We start from the raw sequence: 21,393 nt of genomic DNA on the forward strand, positions 1-21,393 counted from the left end.
GGGTCAGAAGCTGGGAGTTTATGGAAAACATCAAACACGAAGTTTTGTGATGGAACAATATGAGTTATTAAGACTAAATAATCATAAAAAGAACCCTGCAATTTTCCATCAGTTCAGGGCAGACAATACTTTGTTAGTTTTAGTGTACATTCCTTTGTTCAGGCAGAAAGATCCACACTATGAAATCTCCATTAATAGGCTAAAAGGAAAAGCTCTCAGTTTGAATCTGACAAGATTAAGCTTCATCTAACAGTGTGACATTTAACATAACGAAACCCACAGAAAAAATAAAAAATAAAACCTTTGAGACTTTATCAGACAGCAGTAGACTTCAGAGATGCTGATCATGAGATTGTGTTTGTACTAAAACAACACATTAATTACCTGGAGAGGCTTGAAGTGAGGAGGAAGATTGCAAGAGTGGATTATCAAACCCTCAGTCTTGACAACACTTGCAACGAGACCTTTTAAGTGCTTGGCCACCTATGCAGGTTTGTGCTATGTGAAGCTCTTAGTGGGCGCTGAGAGTCCTTGTGCCAATCTATTTCTGAGTGTCTTATTCCTTTAAAAATCACGTATTGTTTTGGCTTTCTCACACGGGGCCTGAACCCCAGTAAAACATCTACAAGAAATCTGAAGAAACTGTCCCTCAGACTGCGACTTCTTTTTTGATGTCACAGCCCAGAAGGTCCATACATATGTGAATATATGTAAAAATGACACACATATATTACTTGTGTGTATATTTAAATATATATTTATACATGAGCTACCCTGGTTTAGCCATTCCCTGCAATGGTTCTCTAGTACTGAAAATGCTGAGTGGAGCACCTCAGTGAAATGGTAATACCAGAAGTACAGCGCTCAAAGAATTAACAACGGGGGCACTGCCTTCAAAACAACTTTAATACATGATTAGATTATGCATGTGCTTCAAAGCGTGGATGACTGGAGTCTATAATTAAAAGTTTAATATTAAAATAAGCTTTGTGCTGTAATGAATAATACGCTCCCTCAAACAGCAGACTAGAGACTCAGAAAAAAAAAAAAAGTATCACCATTTTATTGAGGATCACCTTATGAATTTTATGCATGAAATCCTTTGCAGACACATCTGGAACTGCAATATCCAGTGGTCAAAAAGGAAACGTGTCAGGAGAAGAAATAAAATCCTACATTTCTCTGCCCAGTTAAAAGGGGCAGTCAGGAGTACAGGAACCAGAAAGGGAAAACAGAAGCTCAAATATATTATTTTTCAGCCTAATGACAATTAGTTTGCTTTAGAACTACCTATTCATGCTATGACATCTGCATTGGGCTGTGTGGATCGAGGTCATTATTTCTACTCTGCAAGCCACGACGCACTCCTGCTGCAGGTCACGCAGGAGAGCGGGCTGTAATTATTTCTGTTTACCTCCAACAAAGGGCACTCATTGGGTGCAGCATTCCCAGAGCACGATGCTGCTGTCGCTTTGGCTGCCACATTTTCTGTGTCAGCGATGCACGTGGTTACGAATCCCGTTCGCTGCTGCCTGAAACGACTCTCTAGTAAACCACTGCAGCGACCCCGAACTTACTAAAACAAACAAAAAACGCTGTGCTACAAAAGGGTTCTACAAAAAAAAAAAAAAAAAAAAAAAAAACAAAAAAAATTCTCAGTCCTTTTCTACTGAGAAAACGCTCTGCTTTAAAAATCTAACAGTTATTGGTTGCGGAAAATGTCAGCCCCGCAGAGGCTCGTAACACGTGCACCATGGCAGCACGCCCAGCCGCCGCGCACGCCTCGCTTTGCCCACACAAAGCAGCGGCTCTCAGCGCACCGCACTCACACCGCCTCGTCCACCACCGCGGTGCCGAGGCTGCAGAACCGGGCTGCTACAGAAGCCGCCAAGGAAAGAACGGCGGAACCCTTAGACACCATTTATATCGGCCCGCACTCCACCAAACGCCGCTTTCGCGGAACCGAGCCGACCAGCCTGCGGCACCCCGCCCTCCGCCGGCACCGGAAGAGGCGGGATCTGCGCGCGGCGGCGGCTGACGGCGCTGGGTGAGGGGCGGCGGGGCGGCGGTGAGGAAGGGGGGTGTGGGGGGGTGTGGGTGCGCGGCTGGTCCCGGGGTAAAGGGCTCCGGCCCGGCCCGGCCCGCTGTGAGGGGAGGGAGCCCAGTCCTTCGTTCCAAGCTGCGTTTGGCCTCAGGAGATGGAAGGTGACGGTGTCCCATGTCGCCTCCCGCTGATGAACGTTGTTGTTAATTCGTCTTGAGGAGAGAAGGCTGCGGCGGGGCGTCACCGCCCGGCCTGTGGGAGCCCTTGAGATACATTGGAGGCCTCAGGGTCCCCAGGAGCCCCTTCCGCTCCGTCCTTCCGCCTGCAAAGAGCAGGCAAAACAGCAAAGGGCTTAACCAGGAAGGGAAAAGACGGAGACCCGTAATGCTGCAAAGCGCGCCGGGCTCGTTAAGGCAGGGCTTGCAGAGCTGCTCTCAGTCTGCTGGTAGGGCAGAGCTGATTCCCGTATAGGCACGTATGTTAACAAAGGCCTTAAGCACAAGTGGTATTTGAGAGCTGTGTTATGAGGCCGTTGAACATTAGCGTAGGTCTGTTCTTTCTCTCAAACAAGTTATTAACACACAGATTATGGTAAATAAATCTGATCGCTTTGCGGGCTGTAGTTACCTGTAAGATTTGCATTGTATTCTGCCTAAGCAAGCTTTTCAAATTCAGAATGGCTTGGGAGCGCATGCTGGAGAAATAGCTTTTTCTCTATTGCTGACCCTCAAATGCCCCATTTCTTTTTGCTGCAATTCATCTTGCTCAAAATTGATTCAGTGACACTGCCACGTAATATGTCTAGATTAGCTATCAAGTATTTAGCCTGATCAGTGTCTGCGTGTCCAATATAGACGCAGAGGTTGGATGTGGAATTGGCATTGCTTTCTGTCAGACAACCCATTCAGGACAGCTGAAACAATGAAGGCATTTTGTTTGTTTTTACAGTCTTAGATACGGATGGCATTAGGTAATCTGTGTTACCAACCCAAAACTTCACTGCTGAGCTCATCTGAAAGAGTAAATTTTCATTGTCCTTCCCTTGCCCTGACTGGATTTTGGGAGCTGTTACAGTGGGAGTCTTTATAAGTTGTTAAATGCGCTTTTATTGTTCAAAATGTTTAACCTTTTCAGAATGACTTCCTTGGTCGACGTACCCCTGGACTATGAGAAGATGTTCGCTCATCGGTTCACGTCAGATGATAAAGAGTACCAAGAGTACCTGAAACGTCCTGCAGATCCCCCTCCAATAGTAGAAGAATGGAGAAACAGATCTGGTGGCAATCAGAGAAACAGAGATCGGTACTGGTGTCCTTTTTATTTTTAAAGACAAATACCTGGTCAAATTACCATTTATTTATTTCAGAATAAAGATAGGAATCTGTAATGATAGCAGAACTACCCCTTTTAATTATCTATGTTTAAGACATGCAAAGGAACAGTCTAATAACATGATGACCTGTTGCTAGCTGTCCAAAACACTTTTCATTTGTAACCTGAATATTTGCTGCTCTGTGACTAGTCTATTAGACTAGTCTGTATTTCTTTTATTAGAAGAGACTGTAAAATCTATCATCTCTGCCTAGCAAAGGTAATATTACATTCCTACAGCTAAATACTTTGAATTATATTATTATTATTTTTCAGAATGTAATTGTAGCTTTTTACTTAATTCTGGACAGTAACATCTCATTTCTGTGAGACTGAAAAAGGGTGATTCCAGGATATGGTATGTTTCATAATACTAACACCGAACAATTAACATTGCCTATAGCAGTAGTGCTACAGCTGGAAAGCAATAATTGAGCCTCAATAGTGGTTAAGTGCCACTGATAATTAGCTCATTGAGTGTCATTAAGTTATGCTATATGCTCGTGCTCTTGAGTATGGGAAGCCACAAAGGACTGAAGCATTAAGCAATATATTGCGGTACAAATTCCAAGACTGTGCTGTTAGTTGCATGCAAAGAATTCATTGTCATTAATCTTTTAAAAACTCACAGTTTGAGTGTTTGGTATTTCTTTTCTTTGCAGGTTTCAAGATGGCAGGTATTTTAGAGGGGACAGATACAACTGGCAGAGTGACCACAGATCTAATCAGAGGCCAGACAGAGGTTGGGGTAACAACTACCAGCAGCACAGACAAGGACAATCCTACTATGGACAATATGGCTACAACTCCTACAACCCAGGGCCTCGCTACCATCCCTACTGATGGTACCTGTGGATGGAAAGTCCAGTAATACTACGTAGTAAGTTAGGTTTTAGATTTCATTTGTCACCAGTTTCCTTATTTTTGATAGTTTAGAGATAACTAAAGAATCTGTGTTGAAGTCCAATGTTGTTTATCTGTAGTGTGAACTGAAAAAGGGAATACCTTTATGAATAATAGAAGTCCATTATATGGCTTGTTTAGTCTGTATACGTTTAATGTAAGATCCATCTCATATTCTTTTATCTCCACCACTGAGATCCTCCCTGGTACATTTTGGAAAACATAACAGGTCTGGGTAAGGTGGCTGTGGTTTGTCTGCAGCCTGTAGCATTGTCTGAAGATAGCTGTTTGTAAAAGTGACAGACAGTGGCCTTCTCCAGAGAGCATTTCTTAGTTTAATTTTCGATAGTGAGAAAAGCTTAGTTTGAATTTCAAATGCCTTAAAGAGGAGAAGAAATCTGCAATTACAGAAGCATTTTGGGGGGGTTGGAATTTATGAAAACTCAAATAGGAACTTCTTAGGTGTTTGATAAAGGTATGATATCTCAATATTTGATTTGTTGTCAATTGTAGGACAAATGAGATCTCCCATATTATGTAAGCTCCTGTCCATTGAACCAATGGCTTAAATCTTTGTGCAGTATTCCTTTTAAAACATGGTCTAACAATTAGTGTAAGAATTAAGTAGTTTAAATATTTATCTTGTTACTCTAGCAGTTCAGTGGTATAGTAGTTTAACCTGAGATGTGATACCAGGCTTAGATTAATTTGTATCATCTTAAATTTGGTATGTGCATAACATATTCTGGATTTCCATTTCAGTAAAGCTGTAGAACTGTGATGTCTACTGTAATTAGTTTGTATGAAATACTGTGTGGCTGTTATACAACACAGGAACTATATTCAGTACTGTTCTTTACTTTGTTTCATGAGAAAATAGCATAAGCAGTGAAGAGTGGATTGGTTTTTTTTGTTTGTTTGTAGAATTTAATTACTGTTAATTATTCACACAATAAAGCTATTTCAAGTTTAAGGATGTTTCTGAATATTTATGAAATCTGCTTTTGAAGCTTTCAGAATTGCAACGCTCATCCAGGCTGACTGCTGCTCAAGAAGCAGTACTAACAGATAAGTATTAATACTGGACAGCTGCTAGTTTGAATTAGCAGAGTGGCCTACTCAGCTAAAATAAAGAGGATGAGACATTGTAATTAATTAGAAGTCTGGAGTGTTAATCCCTTACTTTACGTCTGATGATAATAGGGTCAAAGTGCCTTATTTCACCATTTGCACGATAAGCTAATTTGTATCGAGGGAGCTGTGCATTTCTTTGTACTTGACATTTTCTACAGCTATTGTACAGAAACAGAATCATCCCTGTTGACTGTTGTAAAAGTCATGACATTATGTGGTAAGTAGTTCAGACTACTGTGTATAGTTTAAATACAGAAGTCAAAAGCAGTCTCAGCTCATAAACTGCTGCTGAAAAACTAAAGAGCATGGTTACTGTTGATCTTAGAAATGTGCTGTGTCTAGCTTTTAAATAGAATCATTTAGGTTGGAAAAGACCTTTAAGATCAAGCCCAAACTTTGCTTAACCCCAAACCATGTCCACGTCTTCTGAATACCTCCAGAGACAGGGATTCTGCTACCATTGTGGGCAGCCTATTCCAGTACCTAACAACCAGGTCTGTGAATAAATATTTCCTGATACCCAATCCAAACCTTCCCCAGAGTGTCTTGAAGTCATTTTCTTACTTTCTGTCTCTTGACACCTGAGAAAAGAGACTGACACTCTCCTTGCTGCAACCTCCTTGAAGATAATTGTAGAGAGCCATGAGGCCTCCCTTCAGCCTCCTTTTTTTCTAGCCCCAGTTCCTTCACCTGCACCTAAGTCTTGTGTCCTAGTCCCCTTCACCTGCTTTATCAATCTTCTATGAATGCATTCCGGCAGCTCATTATCTTGTAGTGAGGGGCCCAACAAGGAATACAGTGCTCAAGGTGCAGTCTCACCAACGTTGAGTACAGAGTATACAGTCTGTGGTGCTAAAGGTCCTTACAAGTGTTTTCACCTGCCTGCTAAGTTCTTCTCTTTTTCCTTTTTCATATAATATTAAGAGCTTTGATACAATATTTAGTATCATACTCCCCAGAGTACTTGCCTTGAATTCAGTTGTTTAACCTTGGAAAAGTAGTGGAAGATTTGTTCTTCCTCGAGGAGTTCTCCTGGATAAAATGCACCCTTTTTAATCCTTGATACTTAACTGCCATTAACGTGGAAGAGCTGTTACACCAGAGGATTTAAGAGACCATCCAAAATTCCTCTCTGCACACTGCAGAAAGCCTGCAAGGTGGTTTGGAGGAATTCCTTTTTAATGCAGAATCACATGCAAGATGCCAGATAACCCAGACTCCTACCTCCTAGAAAGGAGAGCAGCTCTTTCTGCAAAGAGCCCGATGCTGCCTGCTGTGCCAGGAACGCCAGGCTGTGCCAGGATATTCTTCCTCCTTACCATCTGGAGCAGCATCTCAGGTTGAAATAAAACCTGGCAAAAAGCATGGGTTCTGTCTCATCTGTTACTTGTCCTCAAAAGCCCAATGACTATTTTAATTTTAGTATCTTTCAGTGAGTGAATAAATACAACTGTGAACAAGCTGTAGAAGCAGATCCATTGGATGGCCTGTCTGAAGTTACCAGAATCAGATGTTCAGTGGTCTCAGGTGTCATATTTTGTGTGATCAGGAGAGACACCAAGACCAAGTGCAGCTTCCTTTACATCCTTGATTCATGCTATTGACCAGCTGTGTCACCATTAAAACTCAATCCAACTTTAAGAACTTGTATGATATACAAAATTTCCTTGGAATAATTACAGCAAGAATCCATTCTGTTAACGAATGCATTTCTAAATAAATGCGTGCCTCACACCAGACAAAAAGGTAAACAATTCAATATATATTACCTCTAGAAGTTTCCACTTTGATGAATCATTATCTGTGATGAAGTCCAGTTTATTGCTTCTGTCAAGCTAAATAAAACCATTAGGTACTGTTGTTGCAGATGATAAAATTGAAACCAGACAACATTAACATCTGCAGCTTCGAACACTACAGAAATGGTTTGCTTTAAATATGATGAAGCTCTCAAGGTAAACACTGAAATTCAGTGCCTGGAATCTGACTTAAAGAGAATTCTTCCATCTGACATTTGCTCGGATGTCATTATTAATATGAATAAAACAAAAGAAAGATAAATGTTACGCTTTAAGAAATGACTGCCATGTTATCAGGAGTCTGAAAAGGACCAAAGTTTGAGTACAGCTTTTACAGCCGTTTGAAATCCCTTCCTGAACACGTACAGCAATTCCATGTAGATGGTAAATCCACACCAAAGAATTACCATGCTAGATTACAGATGCAAACTATTTGCAAGAAAACTCAAATTTCATACAATTCCCAACTAGTACTTTTAAAAAAGCCAACAACTAAGTCACTATGTAGCTGAAAGCAAAAGAAAGTGCATGAAAACGTTCTTAGCATGATTTGTGAGATACAATTTTACAAGCGTTCACTGCAGTTCAACCTCTATTTTGCCCTAACTCTGCAGCTGGGAATAGCAATGTGCAGACGTGCCTTGAAAGGTTAGCTTGAAGCTGAAATACCTTCAAGAGGCACTTCAAAAGAGATTGCAGACATTGAAGAGAATGTCTTATTTCTGGTATAGGTATAATCAACACAGCTTCTAGAAAATGTGTACTTCATCGTCCGCTCTTTCAATTTATTTCAATGTATCTAAGCTCCTTCTCATAATTTGCAAATAAATATTCTGCTTAGCCAAGAAACGTGGTTTTGTTTGCTCCTTATACTGAGGTTGGAAGGAAAGGTCTCTCTATATCAAATTTAAGCTAACATTTCCCCTCTGCTACCACTGCTATTCCTCACAAAATCTCTGAATCACACAACTTTGGGTGGATTTTTCATCTTGTGCAGACCCATGTCCTCTGGTCCTGGCAGACAGGAGGGGTTAGGAGTGCGGCCAAGGAAGGAAGACAAGACTATTCCTTAGGGCAGCTCCTGCCTTCGGAGCGGTTCAACAGAACTGCACCTCCCTTACGTTTCATTTGCCAATTAGGTAAAGTTGGTACCATCTGTTTTATGCACATGAGAAGAAAGCCATATAATCCTGCTTAAATTATGCATAGTGCTGATATTCTAATGATCTGGAGCTAAGCAAGATAATGTGGTAGATCAGATTTCTCTAGAAGTACCTAGATAGTATACAGCCCAATTCAAGGTGCACAGACCCAGAACCTGGAGAACAAAACAGAACCCAGTGGCTCCAAAACTGCCAGGACAGTTGATAGCAACCCTAACATGGTGGTGCACAATGATCTTTCCTCTCAAGAGGACTGGTTCTGCATTAGGCCATGCAGGCTGGAATTTATTGTTTTGTGTTTACTATGGTCTATTTTCTTCCTTGGTACAGCATGGGCTGCACTTAGTGGTTGTCAGTCCTCATCTGTTTATGTGAACAGCAGTGCTGAAGTGTTTCTGCAGTGCCACTCACCCCTCGACTTCCTAAGTGCCCTGTCCTATTAAAATGCAAATTTATTACAGGAGATGGTAAAAGTTGATAATAGCCACATTTTTCTGCAAGTCTAATAAGCACTAGGCATCATTTCCATTGGTTACCTTCTTTGTTTACTGGTAACAAGCAGGAATACAAATGAATGCTGATTTTTCTTAAAAGCTTCTTTTCCAAATGGTATTTCATACATACCCACAAACTTTAAAAATCTAAGGCTAAAATTAGTACTGTTTAGATAAAGGTTAAAGAACCATATATCAGCATACCATAACATTTCATGCAGCTTTTGGCCACTGCATTCCAAGCACTTCTCGTGATCAGAAGGCAGATGCTCCTTGTCCAAATTCATGTCTGAAGCCTGTTTCTGAAGAAATATTTGGAAAGACCTATTTTCTATTGAGCCACGTACTCAATAAAAATAAATTAACAGTAATAATTACCAAGCGCAACCAACCCCAAACTATTACATATTCTTTTTATGTAATAAAATTAGATTTTCCATGGCAAAGGCTTGCTTCAGTGGTTTTAATTGCATGAGCACTTGAATACAAATGAAACCTCTGGAGTTCAGGTTTAATGCGAGAGCTCTGTGTGGATACGTGTTCTCCTCTGATCCAGCTCGTGTTACTCATCTATATGCCACGTGCTCAAAACACCCACTTGAAATGAACTGATGCAGCACCAAGCTCGGGGTCCACATGCACTCATCTAAACCCCAACCGCAGCTGAACTGCTGCAAGAACATAAAGAAGCTTAACCTCAAACTGCCACAGGGGCAAATCCTATTTCTGCAGCCATGCAGCTCAGAGAACATTTCCATCAGCAGAATTATGGTTTTTGTTGTCCTAAGGAAAGGTGGGAGTGGGAAGGACACGCTGCACTGCCCAGGGAAAGATTAGAAGGTGCGGGGCTGGGCTAAAGCAGCTATTGTTTCATGGCCACTCACTCTGTATACTGAATCCTTTAGGGGAAAATATGTTTTGAGATTGGATGACTGGTTATCAGATGACTTCACTGCCACTCCACTGCCTGGGGGAAGGAAAGAGAAATTCCTTCCTCCCCCAGACTGCAGGGACCTCTGTGGCCCACAAGAAGCACAACAGGGACCCAGGAGTCTGGAAGCAGTTTAGCACATCAGCAGAATTTTCAAGGCCCCCTAGATAAGGTAGATAGATCCAAGGGACGATAAACAAATCGCTATTGATTACATGCCCTGCAGCCTGTGTAACTCCAATTGAAGAATGTCTCCAGACCTCACCAGAACAATTTTAGTCTTTAAGAGACAAAATGGATTTAGTGCCAGCTAATAAAAGATCAGCCTACTTCTGCTTACCTTCATACTTGCATTAGACAAACTCTTAATACCGCCTAAAGGTGCGCTTTTTTCAGTCCCGTGCTCTTTTTACTCTCTCCCTCCTATCATTATACAGGCATTATACTATTCTATGTCAGATATTCATTTTAACAGTTTCTCATATTCTTGAATGCTCCTGAAGACTTTTTCAGAGTTACTGTATAATTCTGAAAAGACAACTTTGCTGCAGTGCCACTCATTCTGTGTGAACAAAAGAGAAAGTTAAAAGCCAAGGATGTTTTCAAAGATAGAACCAGACACATGTATTAATTCCCAGCTCAATTACAAACCACTTTCAATACCTGTGTGTCTCAGTTTCCCATCTGTAAAACTGTTAGGACTGCCTCGCTTCCCTTCTCTGTGCTGTGCACTCCAGCTGCAGATCTTCCAGATGGGTTGCCTCATTTAAATGTACAGGTACGGCGCGTAACAACCTCAGCTGGATCGCTGTGCCCCATGTGAGGCGTTAGAAACATTCTGCTGAACGAATTGATTTACTCTCCTGACTTTTTTTTTTTTCTTTTAAACAAATCCAAACACGTTCTGGACACTGTGCAGGCAGCGATGATTTAAACGCTGCCTTTATTTCACTGTGTAGTTACACAACACAGTATTTACAAGTGCACAGCTGGGATTATGTGGCCTAGAAAGCTCTCAAAGCTAGACCTATACTAAATGATTCTAACTCCTATGGGTGTAATAGAAGAAACCCTCTAAAATATAAGCTGCATAAAACCAGCCTCATCATAGCAGTACGAATTGTCCAATTTGAAAGTTAATACTGAATTAAATACTGAATTAAACAGAGGTGAATTAAAAATGAAGGGACAATATGCGTAAACTTGATTCCACATCAATAAAACTGATGATGTTACTACTGAATGTACTATTCATTTACATTTAATTAATTTCTTAAAAATCAAGTTGTTTTTTCGTATCTACAGCAAAGGAAGAAGAAACAAAATGCAGTGGGATAGGAGGAGTGGAAGAGTCAAGTGAGATGAAAGAGGGAAAACACTGACGCAGGCAAAGGAAAGAAGCGGCAGATTATCACTACCAATGTGTCTTATCAGAAATAAAAAGTCTTCTTCTGAAAAAAGTCTATTGAAAGGTCAAAAAGAGTTCTCAGAAGCTGAGAAGATGAAATCATTTGATGAAAGGTAAAATATAAATCTGTTTAAAAGCCATGTGTAATTGATGAGAATTGGAAGACAAAGATGGCATCACAATATCTTGGCAAGAAAATTCTTCCAGATGGCATCTCTTTCTCATTAATGCTCTGGGGGAGGATCCTAGACATCTCAGCAGGTCCTGTCGTGACTTTGGATTCAAAGCCGTCCACAAACTCAGCTGTTCTTTGGCTCAACTCCACTTTTGCTGCATACGCAAATGGCACGCTGCAGGACATGAGCTGATGAATGAGTTTATCTGCTTAGTTTTGCTCTCTTTGGATCACACTCTCCAAATATGCTTTAGAAATCACAAACCTGCCCATGAACACGTCCACATGGCTCAGAGAACCTTCTCAAGATATCCAGGTCTTCCACTACTAGCATAGAAACCTTAAGGATTGCTAGAAAACTAAGGCTTGTAACACATACACACAAAAAGAAACTTTAACAGCTGAATGTCAGCTTATTTTTTTAATTCATGCCTCCATAAGTGGGCATCAAGATGGTTGTAACAACCCTGAATTAAGACCAGATTTAATGTCTGCATCTTGGTTTCCTTCAGCAAAATTAGAGCGAGGACTTAAAATAGTCTCTAAATGGAAAAGTAGCTACACAAAGAGAAACCAAATGTCAGCACTGTCTGGTTCCTTACAGACCGGGCAAAGGCACATTGTTCAGCATAAGCTGACATAGTTGAAGCATCCATGGTATGCTTGTACATGAAGGTATGGATGTGCTGCTTTGGTTTAAATTAGACTCAGGAACTTAGGAGAGCCCAGGAACCTATTAAAATCCTTCCTAGCTCCCATAATATGGCTCAGCCACACAGAGTTTAATGTGGCAATCTCATAGTTAACTGCAGAAGAATGCCTCAGCTGAAAGGAGTTTTTTAACAACAGAAAAGGACAGAAGGTATTAAAAACTCAAGGACATCTCACGAAGATTTGCCTTAGAGCAGAGGGGGACGGACAGTGCAACAGACCTGAAAAACAAGCAGAGGTCAAAAAGCAGAATTTATTTGAATTCCTACAGATTAAGCTGCTAAGTAAAGCACATTCCTTCCTGTGAGCATAACAGACATAAATACATAGGAGCAGACAGCACACTGCTGCATGCTGGGAACCTAAACAAATGTTATAACGCGTGAAGGATCTCATGCATGCAACATCTGCACTGCAACTGCGGTGGGTAACACCATGCTGGGTTGCGCAGCTCCTGAGCCTGATGCTGCCCTGCTTGTCCCTGCGCCATGCTGGCCTGCAGGCAGAACTGCAGAGCACACCATGTGAAACAGGGCTGATGGTCTGCAGGCAGATGACAAACGGCAGATTCCCATGCAGTAACAGCAAGGACTTCTATTTTAATTGGCAAAGCAGTACAGCAGAACCACTGATCAGTAGTTATGATTGTATTTAATTCAATCAATTATTTTGTGTCCACACCTTGCTCGGTTTCCAAGTCAACACATCATATCAGATGAAGAGAAGCACGACATCCTGAATACTGATGTAGGCCAAGATGCTGTTTAAATTAAAATAGTTTGTAAGTCTTGTCCAGTGGCCCTCAGTCAGCAAACTTTATGATACACAAGGCAAAGAGGAGCTACACGAATAAAACAAAAAAATCAAACATAATATGTTTTGGGAACAGTTAAAATAAATGTTTCAATTAACCTTTGTAACCTTGAAGAAGCTTTCAAATTTATATGGTTTTAAATCATAATGATTTTGACAAAAAAAGAAAAACAAACATTTTTTACATCTGTGAAAGGTATCAGTAGGAAATTAAAAAGCTGCAGGAAAATTGCATTTTTCACATTTGTTATGAGCCCACTGTAATTGTGCCAAAGGAGAGGCATTTATCATGCACTGCTCCTTCCCTTTGGATGCTCTCTTTCTATCTGGACTGGCGAGGAGCTGGTCTATCTCACAAGGGGAGCTTGGCACCTTAAGTCTTAGCACAACTAATTCCATTACCTGGTTTCTAGATGCACTTATCCCCTGTGTTTACACAAAGTCAAGCACGTGAAAGGAGCTTTACACTGTGAACACGTTATGATAGAGGACAGGAGACAGATACCACTCTGCACTGGCTTAAATAAATCACTATGCTGGTACTGAACACAGCTGTGTGAGGCAAAGGGCTGGGTCACAGAACCATGTCATGTAATGCTTTCACATCAGTACACTCCACAAGTTTTCGAAATGAAGTCATAACCCCAGCTCCACAACTCATAAAGCAATCAGATTTCATGGTGAGAGCAATACTGAGACATACAGAAGACTTGCTTTCTTCACAGTTATATTCCTATCTCTGAGCACTCAGTGCAGTTTCTCTGACTGCTAAATGGAGGGAGATGCACTGCTCCAAAATCACAGAAAACTGATTTTTGTGACTGAGTTGATTCCTGCCTAGCTTCTCCCACATAAACCTGCCTTTTATATATCATGCTTTGCCCTTAGCACAGAGGAGCTGATCTATGCTCCAGCAGTTTGGAAATTATTTTAAGTTGGTATTTTGCTATAAAAGAGAGGAATGCAGTGCCTGGGGTACTGAAAAAGACTGAGCAACATTTTCATCTCCTTCCATGAGTCTCATGATCTACTCTTAAATCTTTTGCCATTAGTATTTAATGGTATTATAATTACTGTGAGCCTCTAGAGTTCAGAATAACCACAAAACAAATACAAGCTTGATTATGCTGCTATTGTTATTTGTATCACAGCAACAACTAGAGACTTGGAGCTTTACCTACGGAAAAGAGGATGGATCTCCAAGAACCTGCATCTAATCTACAATGAGAATACATAGGTTATCACAGATAGAAAGGAATGGAGGAAAAGGACAAAACACAGATTGCTATATCTAGTTCATATGCTCTTGTTATTTTAAGTCTGACATTCTTCTTTGAAAACATCCTCATGGAACTGGACACAAAGATAACTGGCAGTCCTAGTCTTTAAAATTGGCTCACATCTTAATGTTTAGGACATGTTCTTCTTTAAAATACTTAAATACAGCTCACTCTCCCCTGCTGCCAATTCTAAGTTCACAACAGTCTTGACAGTGTATTTTCTCCTGCCAAATCTGGTGGCAGTCATACTTGTTTGCTACAGCTAAGAAGTCACAGATTTATTGACCTTCTAAAGCCGTAGGCTGTATTTATCCCCTAAAACTGAACAGGCATGTAGCAGCAGACCAAAGGCTCTTTTGTGGAGAAAAGCACTTCATTTTGGAAGAGACAAAGGATGTCATAGAATCATAGAATCATAGAATCACTAAGGTTGGAAAAGACCTAAAAGATCATCCAGTCCAACCGTTCACCCATTCCCAATAGCTCCCACTAAACCATGTCCCTCAACACAACATCCAGTCTTTCCTTGAACACCCCCAGGCTCGGTGATTCCACCACCTCCCTGGGCAGTCCATTCCAGTGCCTGACCACCCTTTCTGAAAAGTAATACTTCCTCATGTCCAGCCTGAATCTCCCCTGCCGTAGCTTGAAACCATTCCCCCTGGTCCTATCACTAATGACACGAGAGAAGAGGCCGACCCCCAGCTCACTACAACCTCCCTTCAGGAAGTTATAGAGAGCAATAAGGTCTCCCCTGAGCCTCCTCTTCTCCAGGCTGAACATTCCCAGCTCCTTCAGCCTCTCCTCACATGGCCTGTGTTCCAGACCCCTCACCAGCTTTGTTGCCCTTCTTTGAACACGTTCCAGGGCCTCAATGTCTTTCTTGCAGTGAGGGGCCCAAAACTGGACACAGTACTCGAGGTGCGGCCTCACCAGTGCTGAATATAGGGGAACAATCACCTCTCTGCTCCTGCTTGCAACACTGTTTCTGATGCAAGCCAGGATGCCATTGGCCTTCTTGGCCACCTGGGCACACTGTCGGCTCATGTTCAGCCGAGCATCAATCAATACCCCCAGGTCCATTTCCTCTACACAGTCCTCCAGCCACACCGCCCCAAGCCTGTAGCGTCGCCTGGGGTTGTTGTGGCCGAAAACAACTGTGTAACACTTCAGCTTGATGCTGCTCACAGGCAGCAAGGCAAAAGAAAACAAGTGTTTGATTTTCCCTCTCATGTACAACACTGTTGAAAAGAGTCACTTAATCAGAAGACCTGACTTCACCATTCCTAAGTGTTACCACTTAAATTTTGACACGTCATCCCCTTTGGTATTTGTCCTCTTGTAACACTGGAAATTAATACAGCAGAGGAGCAATGATCGGTACGAATTTCTCTGAGTTTGAATTTCTCTTTTAATTAAGTCTTACTGCTTTCCTGACACAGAAAAAGAAAGGAATGTCTCATTTGGAAACAATTTTTAATACAATTTACGGTTATCCTCCCCCTGCAGAGCAAACTCACACGGGGCGCACTAACCTGAATGAGCACTTCTGGCAGCAGCCCCACTGCAAGGGGACCACAGGGCTGCCAGGTCAGCATCGTGGAAACCTGTGGGAGACCTCACAGTGCTTCTGAGGGAGCTCTGCTGTAAGGTGGGACCTTGGGAGATGCAGCTGGATGACACTGGTGTCAGGGGGATGCGCCAACCTCAGAGCAATTACAAAGCATTAGTCCTGACTTGCTGTGAAGGCAGAAGTTCAGTCAACAGAGAGAAAAAAACACCACCAAACTGTAGCTGCCTTTGTAGAATCAGTTCACTTACACGAGATGAGAAGGCAGGATAGATGAGCTCTGAGTAGTGCACAGATTTTTCCATCTATATTTGTATTTTAACTCACACACCTCTAAATAACAACAGCACCAGTAGATGCTCTTTCCATATAACAAATGGGCAGCCTTTGCGTGGATCTCTGATTTCAGAAGATGAATCTCTACTTCCTAAAAAAAAAAACCCAACAAAATAGTTTGGCATTTAAGGGCTCACAATTCACACTAAGAGGGCTATAGGCAGTATAACATCCTCCTTCCACCTGGATTCACAGATTGTAAGCAAACAAATAACTGTGGAAGATGGGGAAATTATGTTGCAAATTATTAGATTTATGGTCCTTGAAAATATGCCTACAAAAGTATTACTCTTGTGACAGTTTTTTCCTATTTTGACTTGAGTGCTAAGCAGCAAAGTGCTATAAAACATCCAGAGTTTCTCCTCTATTCTGTGCATGATTTCCTCCAGCAGAGCTTAGGATATAAAGTCAATACTTCCAACAAGCAAAGAAAAACTGCTCCCAGCCTAATAAACCAATAAATGACCTTTATAAAACAAAAATTATTCCTTTTTTCCCCCTCCTCATGTTTTATCTTCTTCATTTTCAGATATGAGAAGTTTACCTATTACACAAACCCACGACAAGCAAACAGATTTTGTTTCCTCAGAGAGTCTAATCAAGGTACCTCCCAATGGAAACCCGTGGGACAAAGACAAGAACCCAGTCTGGAAATAGCTAAGACCTTCAAATGAACTAACAAGATGTGTTTGTTTAAATTTATAGGCCCAGGCATGTACAACTTGGAGCACTTTGTGAGATCCTTCTCAGGTGAAAAGACTGAATTGGTCCACTGGGCTGAGCAGGAATTGCATGCAGCTGAGAAATGAAAGCTTTTCTAAATAAAAGGTTGTTAAACGTTTTTCATAAAACATATATTTAGTGGAATGTTTATTTGCAGATATAAGCAGTGGCGCAAGAAAAAAACCTCTATCTCATGGAGATCAATTTTATAGGAAGATTTAAAAAAAACCCTTTCAAATCCCCATACAATGCCAACCTCAATACAGCTGGCACAACACCTTCTTTTTGTCTTGCTTCCCTGAGTGCAATTTAATGACAGCTATTGTCAAATCATTGCTTTCAGATGCTCTCAATTCACATTCACACCTTGCCAGAAATATCACCTGGCACTTCATTAGAAATTCTAGCTGATAAATGACAGAAATCACAGCAAAAAGAAGTCTGAAGAACATCATTAGAAGCTGATCATCTTTTAAAAATATTTCACCAAAAAGCTCTGGGTCTGCTTTAGTAGTTGAACCTGAACTCTGCAAGGAAGTGACCGAGCAGAATCAGACATCCTAATTAAGTGAAATTAGTCAAGTACAATTTGCCTGGCTGGTCCCCTCTCCATATGTATCAGGACTGATATTCAGACAATGATGAGCTTAATCATGATATCCAAACAAAAAGAAAAAAAAGGAATTAAAGAAAACCCATGAACCTATCACGTTTATTAGGAACAGTCTGCATTTTCACTGTCAAAAGGCAGCGATGAAGAAGCTGAAACAATGAAGAAAATTCCTGTTTAGAAGTGCACGCTCATAGCAAATAGCAATCTTTCCTCATAGCAGGAACTTGACCTCGAATATGTGCTAGCTGATTGCTGTCAGACTCACTGAAGACAAAAGGAGACATTTTATTAAAGGGCAAATGCCAGGAGGCAGCAAAGCTGCTGCAGGGCCCCTCCAGAGGGATGGCTTTGCTCTCTGACTGCAAAAATCACCTCACAAGGTCTTTCTTCCCCTTCCAAAATGAACATGCATTCAAATTCACACAAACTGCCGTCAAGCCCCAAGGAACGAGAAAGATAATGTGGTAGCATCTAGAAGAAATTAGAAGAAGCTATTGACAAGAGGCACTAAAAAAATAAAAAGGTTCCATATAAATAGTTTATCTCCAAAAATTCAACTTGCTGGTGCCCCTTGCAGACAGGTGGACACAAAGGATGTCCTAACATGTATTGGGAGCTTTGCTTTTTTTTTTTTTTTTTTTTTTTTAATTGTGCCTCAATGAATCCTTGCAAGACACGAACAGTAAAAGCTGGCTGAAGGAACAATGCGCTGCTTGCCTTTCCCAAGCGCACTGCACACCTACCTTGTAACAGAAGAAAGGCAGCTTCATGGCAATTACCCCAGGACGATCATTTGTAACCCCACTTATTCTCATAAGGCAGACTGCTTCATGCGAGCAGCACAGAAGAGGCTTTGAAAATTCATTCAAATTCTTTTCTCCTTAAGGCCAAAGTCAATTGTTATCTTTACAGCATGTTTCTATAGTGACCGACTGCTATAGCAATGCTCGATACATTTCTTTTTCCACATGAGCTTAGAAACTCCAAATGGTATTTAAACAACTTTCTAAAAACTGAGCTGCATGCAGTAAGATGGTGTGGTAGCCTACTTTGTCACTTCAGCTCTCCCAGCTCTGGAGACAATACAAAAACAAACAAAGTATTTACAGAGGAAAGCAAAGTTCTTCATGGCTTACTAACAGTTACTTGTAAGTTATATATGAAGGACCAGGAAGAAATGAATTCCCATTACCTTAGAGCAGTACCAGGCTCTTCCTTTCAGGCATGCATTTCATTTCTTCAGCAGCTTTCTGTCTGCTTATTTTGTGTTGGCTACATTACGAGCCAAGAAAGGCTGCTGCACTTGGGGCAGAGAGTAATAAGCAAGAGAGGCTTTACATGCAGGTAAAGCACTGCGTTCCCAGGGGGAGATGGCAGCACATTTTCACACTAATGTGGCAGTGAATCATCCCCATGGGATAAAGGCAAAAAACATTAGGAGGGGAATATAGTGGGCTGGAATAATAATAAAAGGTGGATTCAGCTGGCTCAGGTTTTACATATGCAAATAAACAGTAGGAGAGGGGAAATAGAGAGAGAGAGAGATGTGAGGTAATGAGGAGAAGGAGCAGGTGTATCTATCTTCCTGGAGGCTGAAGGAAGGAAGATATTAAACTGCACTTTCTGGTAAATTGCCACTGCCAGTTATTGACAGAGTTGTCAATTACACAGGATTATTTGGACTGATGATACAGGAAGAAATGGGGATTTAAAATCACATGGGACTAAAAGCAGAGATGGGGATGTGCTGCAGATGATAAATGGAGTGGATTGAAACTAAAAGAGCAAGGAGGTCAGCCTCAGAGGACGTAATTAAATAGCCTTCATTAGCATCTTAGAGTAGTGCTGCAATGAAACCATATACCTACACCATATACCTACTTTCAAAGTTTGATTTTAGAAAATAAATGTTAATTGAGAGGAAGAAAGAGCAAGAATGTTGTACACCGTAAGACTGCATAGACATAGAATGCATTCAGATACTTCTACTTTCCATGTTCAAACAACTCAATTACATACAAAAATACACAGACTGCCCACAACTAAGATATGAAATCACATCAGAACTTACTGAAATCAGTCAAACAAAACATTAGGAAATGAGGGCAGAGCTTCAGTAAATAGCAGGATTTCAAGCAGTTGAATGATCACGTTGCTTAGAGCAAGGGATACTTTTAGGCACATGGATAAGGGGGTGACCAGTAGGTAAAACGAGGCACTGTTCTACTAAAAATACATTCTGCTGAGAAGTGATAGAATATTTGCCACCCCCATTTTGAAAATAGCACTGAAGTGTTCTACTGTGCTCATGAGGAGAGTTGATGGGCTTGGACTTCAATATACGATGTAAAGGAGCCAGGCCTATATTGCAGTTGTGGCACTGACATCTTGTTTGGGCACACAAGCCACTTAACTCCACTGTGCCTCTTTGCTGTGTCATGCAATATCTTCTTGCCTCCCAGGCAAGTCATCAGGACAAACATATCAGGGACTCAGATATTATAGTTATAACAGGGAGACTACATGAAAACTTTGATGTAAGAGGTCCTCAGACACAGCAACTCCAGAGTTACTTATATTATCCTTCAGAAATAATTTAGATTGGTGATACCAAGTAAGTTCTGTTTTCATTACATGAAGGCTTTCTTTGCCATGCTGCTCCCAGAGCAGGCCGAACAAAAGCAGAGAGGAAATCAAAAGATTAAACTGGTTACTTTTGTAGATAACCACCAACGACCAACGCACCTTAGACACTACACCTGCCTACCCAGCTTCCAGCTCCATCAGGGTCTGGAGTAAAGCATAACACAGTATTTCAATACAGCATATAGTACATGCCATGTAACACATGGTACCAGCTTCTGGAGAAATTTGTATAACAGCTGTTGCAGCATTCATCTCAGGATGCAGTGCTAGGAAAGCAGGATTCCTCCATCTTCGCATTGCTGTTTCCCATCATAGTAAACAGAAGCTTGAGAAATAAATAAAATCAAAACAAGAACAACCAACCAACCAACCATGAATGTTTACTTTTAGCTTGCTTTGACTTTTCTGCAGGACATGGCACCCCTCTGCTGGGCAAGAAGAGATGAAATGGCAACAAGCTGCAAACCAAAGCTGACAGAACAGTACATAGACATAGGCCCATATGGTCTGAAAAGCAAATGCAAGTAAGGCAATGTATGGCTGGCCATAAGGCTGAGAAAATAAGCAGCTCAGCTGCAAAACATTAAGCAAATACCAGTCACAATTTAGAGTCAGTTCCCCAAACAGTCCAAACAAGATTTTTCGTAAAATCTCCTAAAATAAGATACCTTCATGGAGGTGACAAATGTGAGTTCTCCGACTCCAAAAATGATCGTTGCAATATTTAGGATAATAGGAAGCAGAACATTCAAAAAAACAAAAGCTTTTCAACAATGAAAAATGGAACCTGTGAGCTCCAGTTTGCAGCAGATGAGACTAGCTAGAGGAATTTAGCTGTAACTTTCATATATGTAACGTTAGTACTTTATTTTTTTTTTTACCATAGCTATTAAATATATAGATGCATTTCTTTATGTGTAAAATATGGCAATTGTAGTAAAGATAAAACAATTTCAGACATCAGTGGTGACTCAGATGAAAAAGCAAATTCCTACCAGATGCATGTGTTATCTCATACATTGAACTCTTACTCTGACCGCTGAACCACGTTAAGAAGTTCAGTTTTCTCACTACCCTTAAGACTGGGCTACAGTTGCCCATTGTGTTTCAGATCTCTTGTTCTGTTCTACCCATGGCTCCACTAGTTTTGCTACAGGGTAGGACGATGCTCATTTTTAAACTGGACAAAAAATGCATAATAGTTCTGTTTAAAGTAATGTTCTAGTACCTAACGCCTGGGAAATAATGTTTTTGTTAAAAATACAAATGCAAAACAAAG

General features: G+C 41.0%; 1 protein-coding gene across 2 annotated transcripts; it reads left to right on the forward strand.

Moving 5' to 3' along the window:
* The first annotated feature begins 1,958 nt into the window (after positions 1-1,958).
* RAMAC (RNA guanine-7 methyltransferase activating subunit) lies at positions 1,959-5,291 on the forward strand. 2 transcript variants are annotated; one of them, XM_042875912.1, is made up of 3 exons: positions 1,959-2,047; positions 3,179-3,346; positions 4,078-5,291. In XM_042875912.1, exons 2-3 carry the CDS (start codon positions 3,180-3,182, stop codon positions 4,256-4,258), a joined length of 348 nt encoding a protein of 115 aa, XP_042731846.1. In that variant the 5' UTR covers positions 1,959-2,047; position 3,179; the 3' UTR covers positions 4,259-5,291. The 2 variants fall into 2 exon arrangements, with proteins under 2 accessions (XP_042731846.1, XP_042731847.1); XM_042875913.1 differs by having other exon boundaries at positions 2,029-2,068.
* Positions 5,292-21,393: the final 16,102 nt, after the last annotated feature.

The sequence above is a fragment of the Lagopus leucura genome, unplaced genomic scaffold, assembly GCF_019238085.1.
Source record: "Lagopus leucura isolate 7727_CA_CO unplaced genomic scaffold, USGS_WTPT01 Super-Scaffold_100015, whole genome shotgun sequence".
NCBI classification, from domain to species: domain Eukaryota; kingdom Metazoa; phylum Chordata; class Aves; order Galliformes; family Phasianidae; genus Lagopus; species Lagopus leucura.

What these genes read in the sequence shown, in the direction of transcription:
- RAMAC (XM_042875912.1), top strand. Translation starts at nt 3,180, where the DNA reads ATGACTTCCTTGGTCGACGTACCCCTGGACTATGAGAAGATGTTCGCT. An exon ending in AATCAGAGAAACAGAGATCG is followed by an intron (nt 3,347 to 4,077) that starts GTACTGGTGTCC and finishes TTTTCTTTGCAG; the next exon opens with GTTTCAAGATGGCAGGTATT.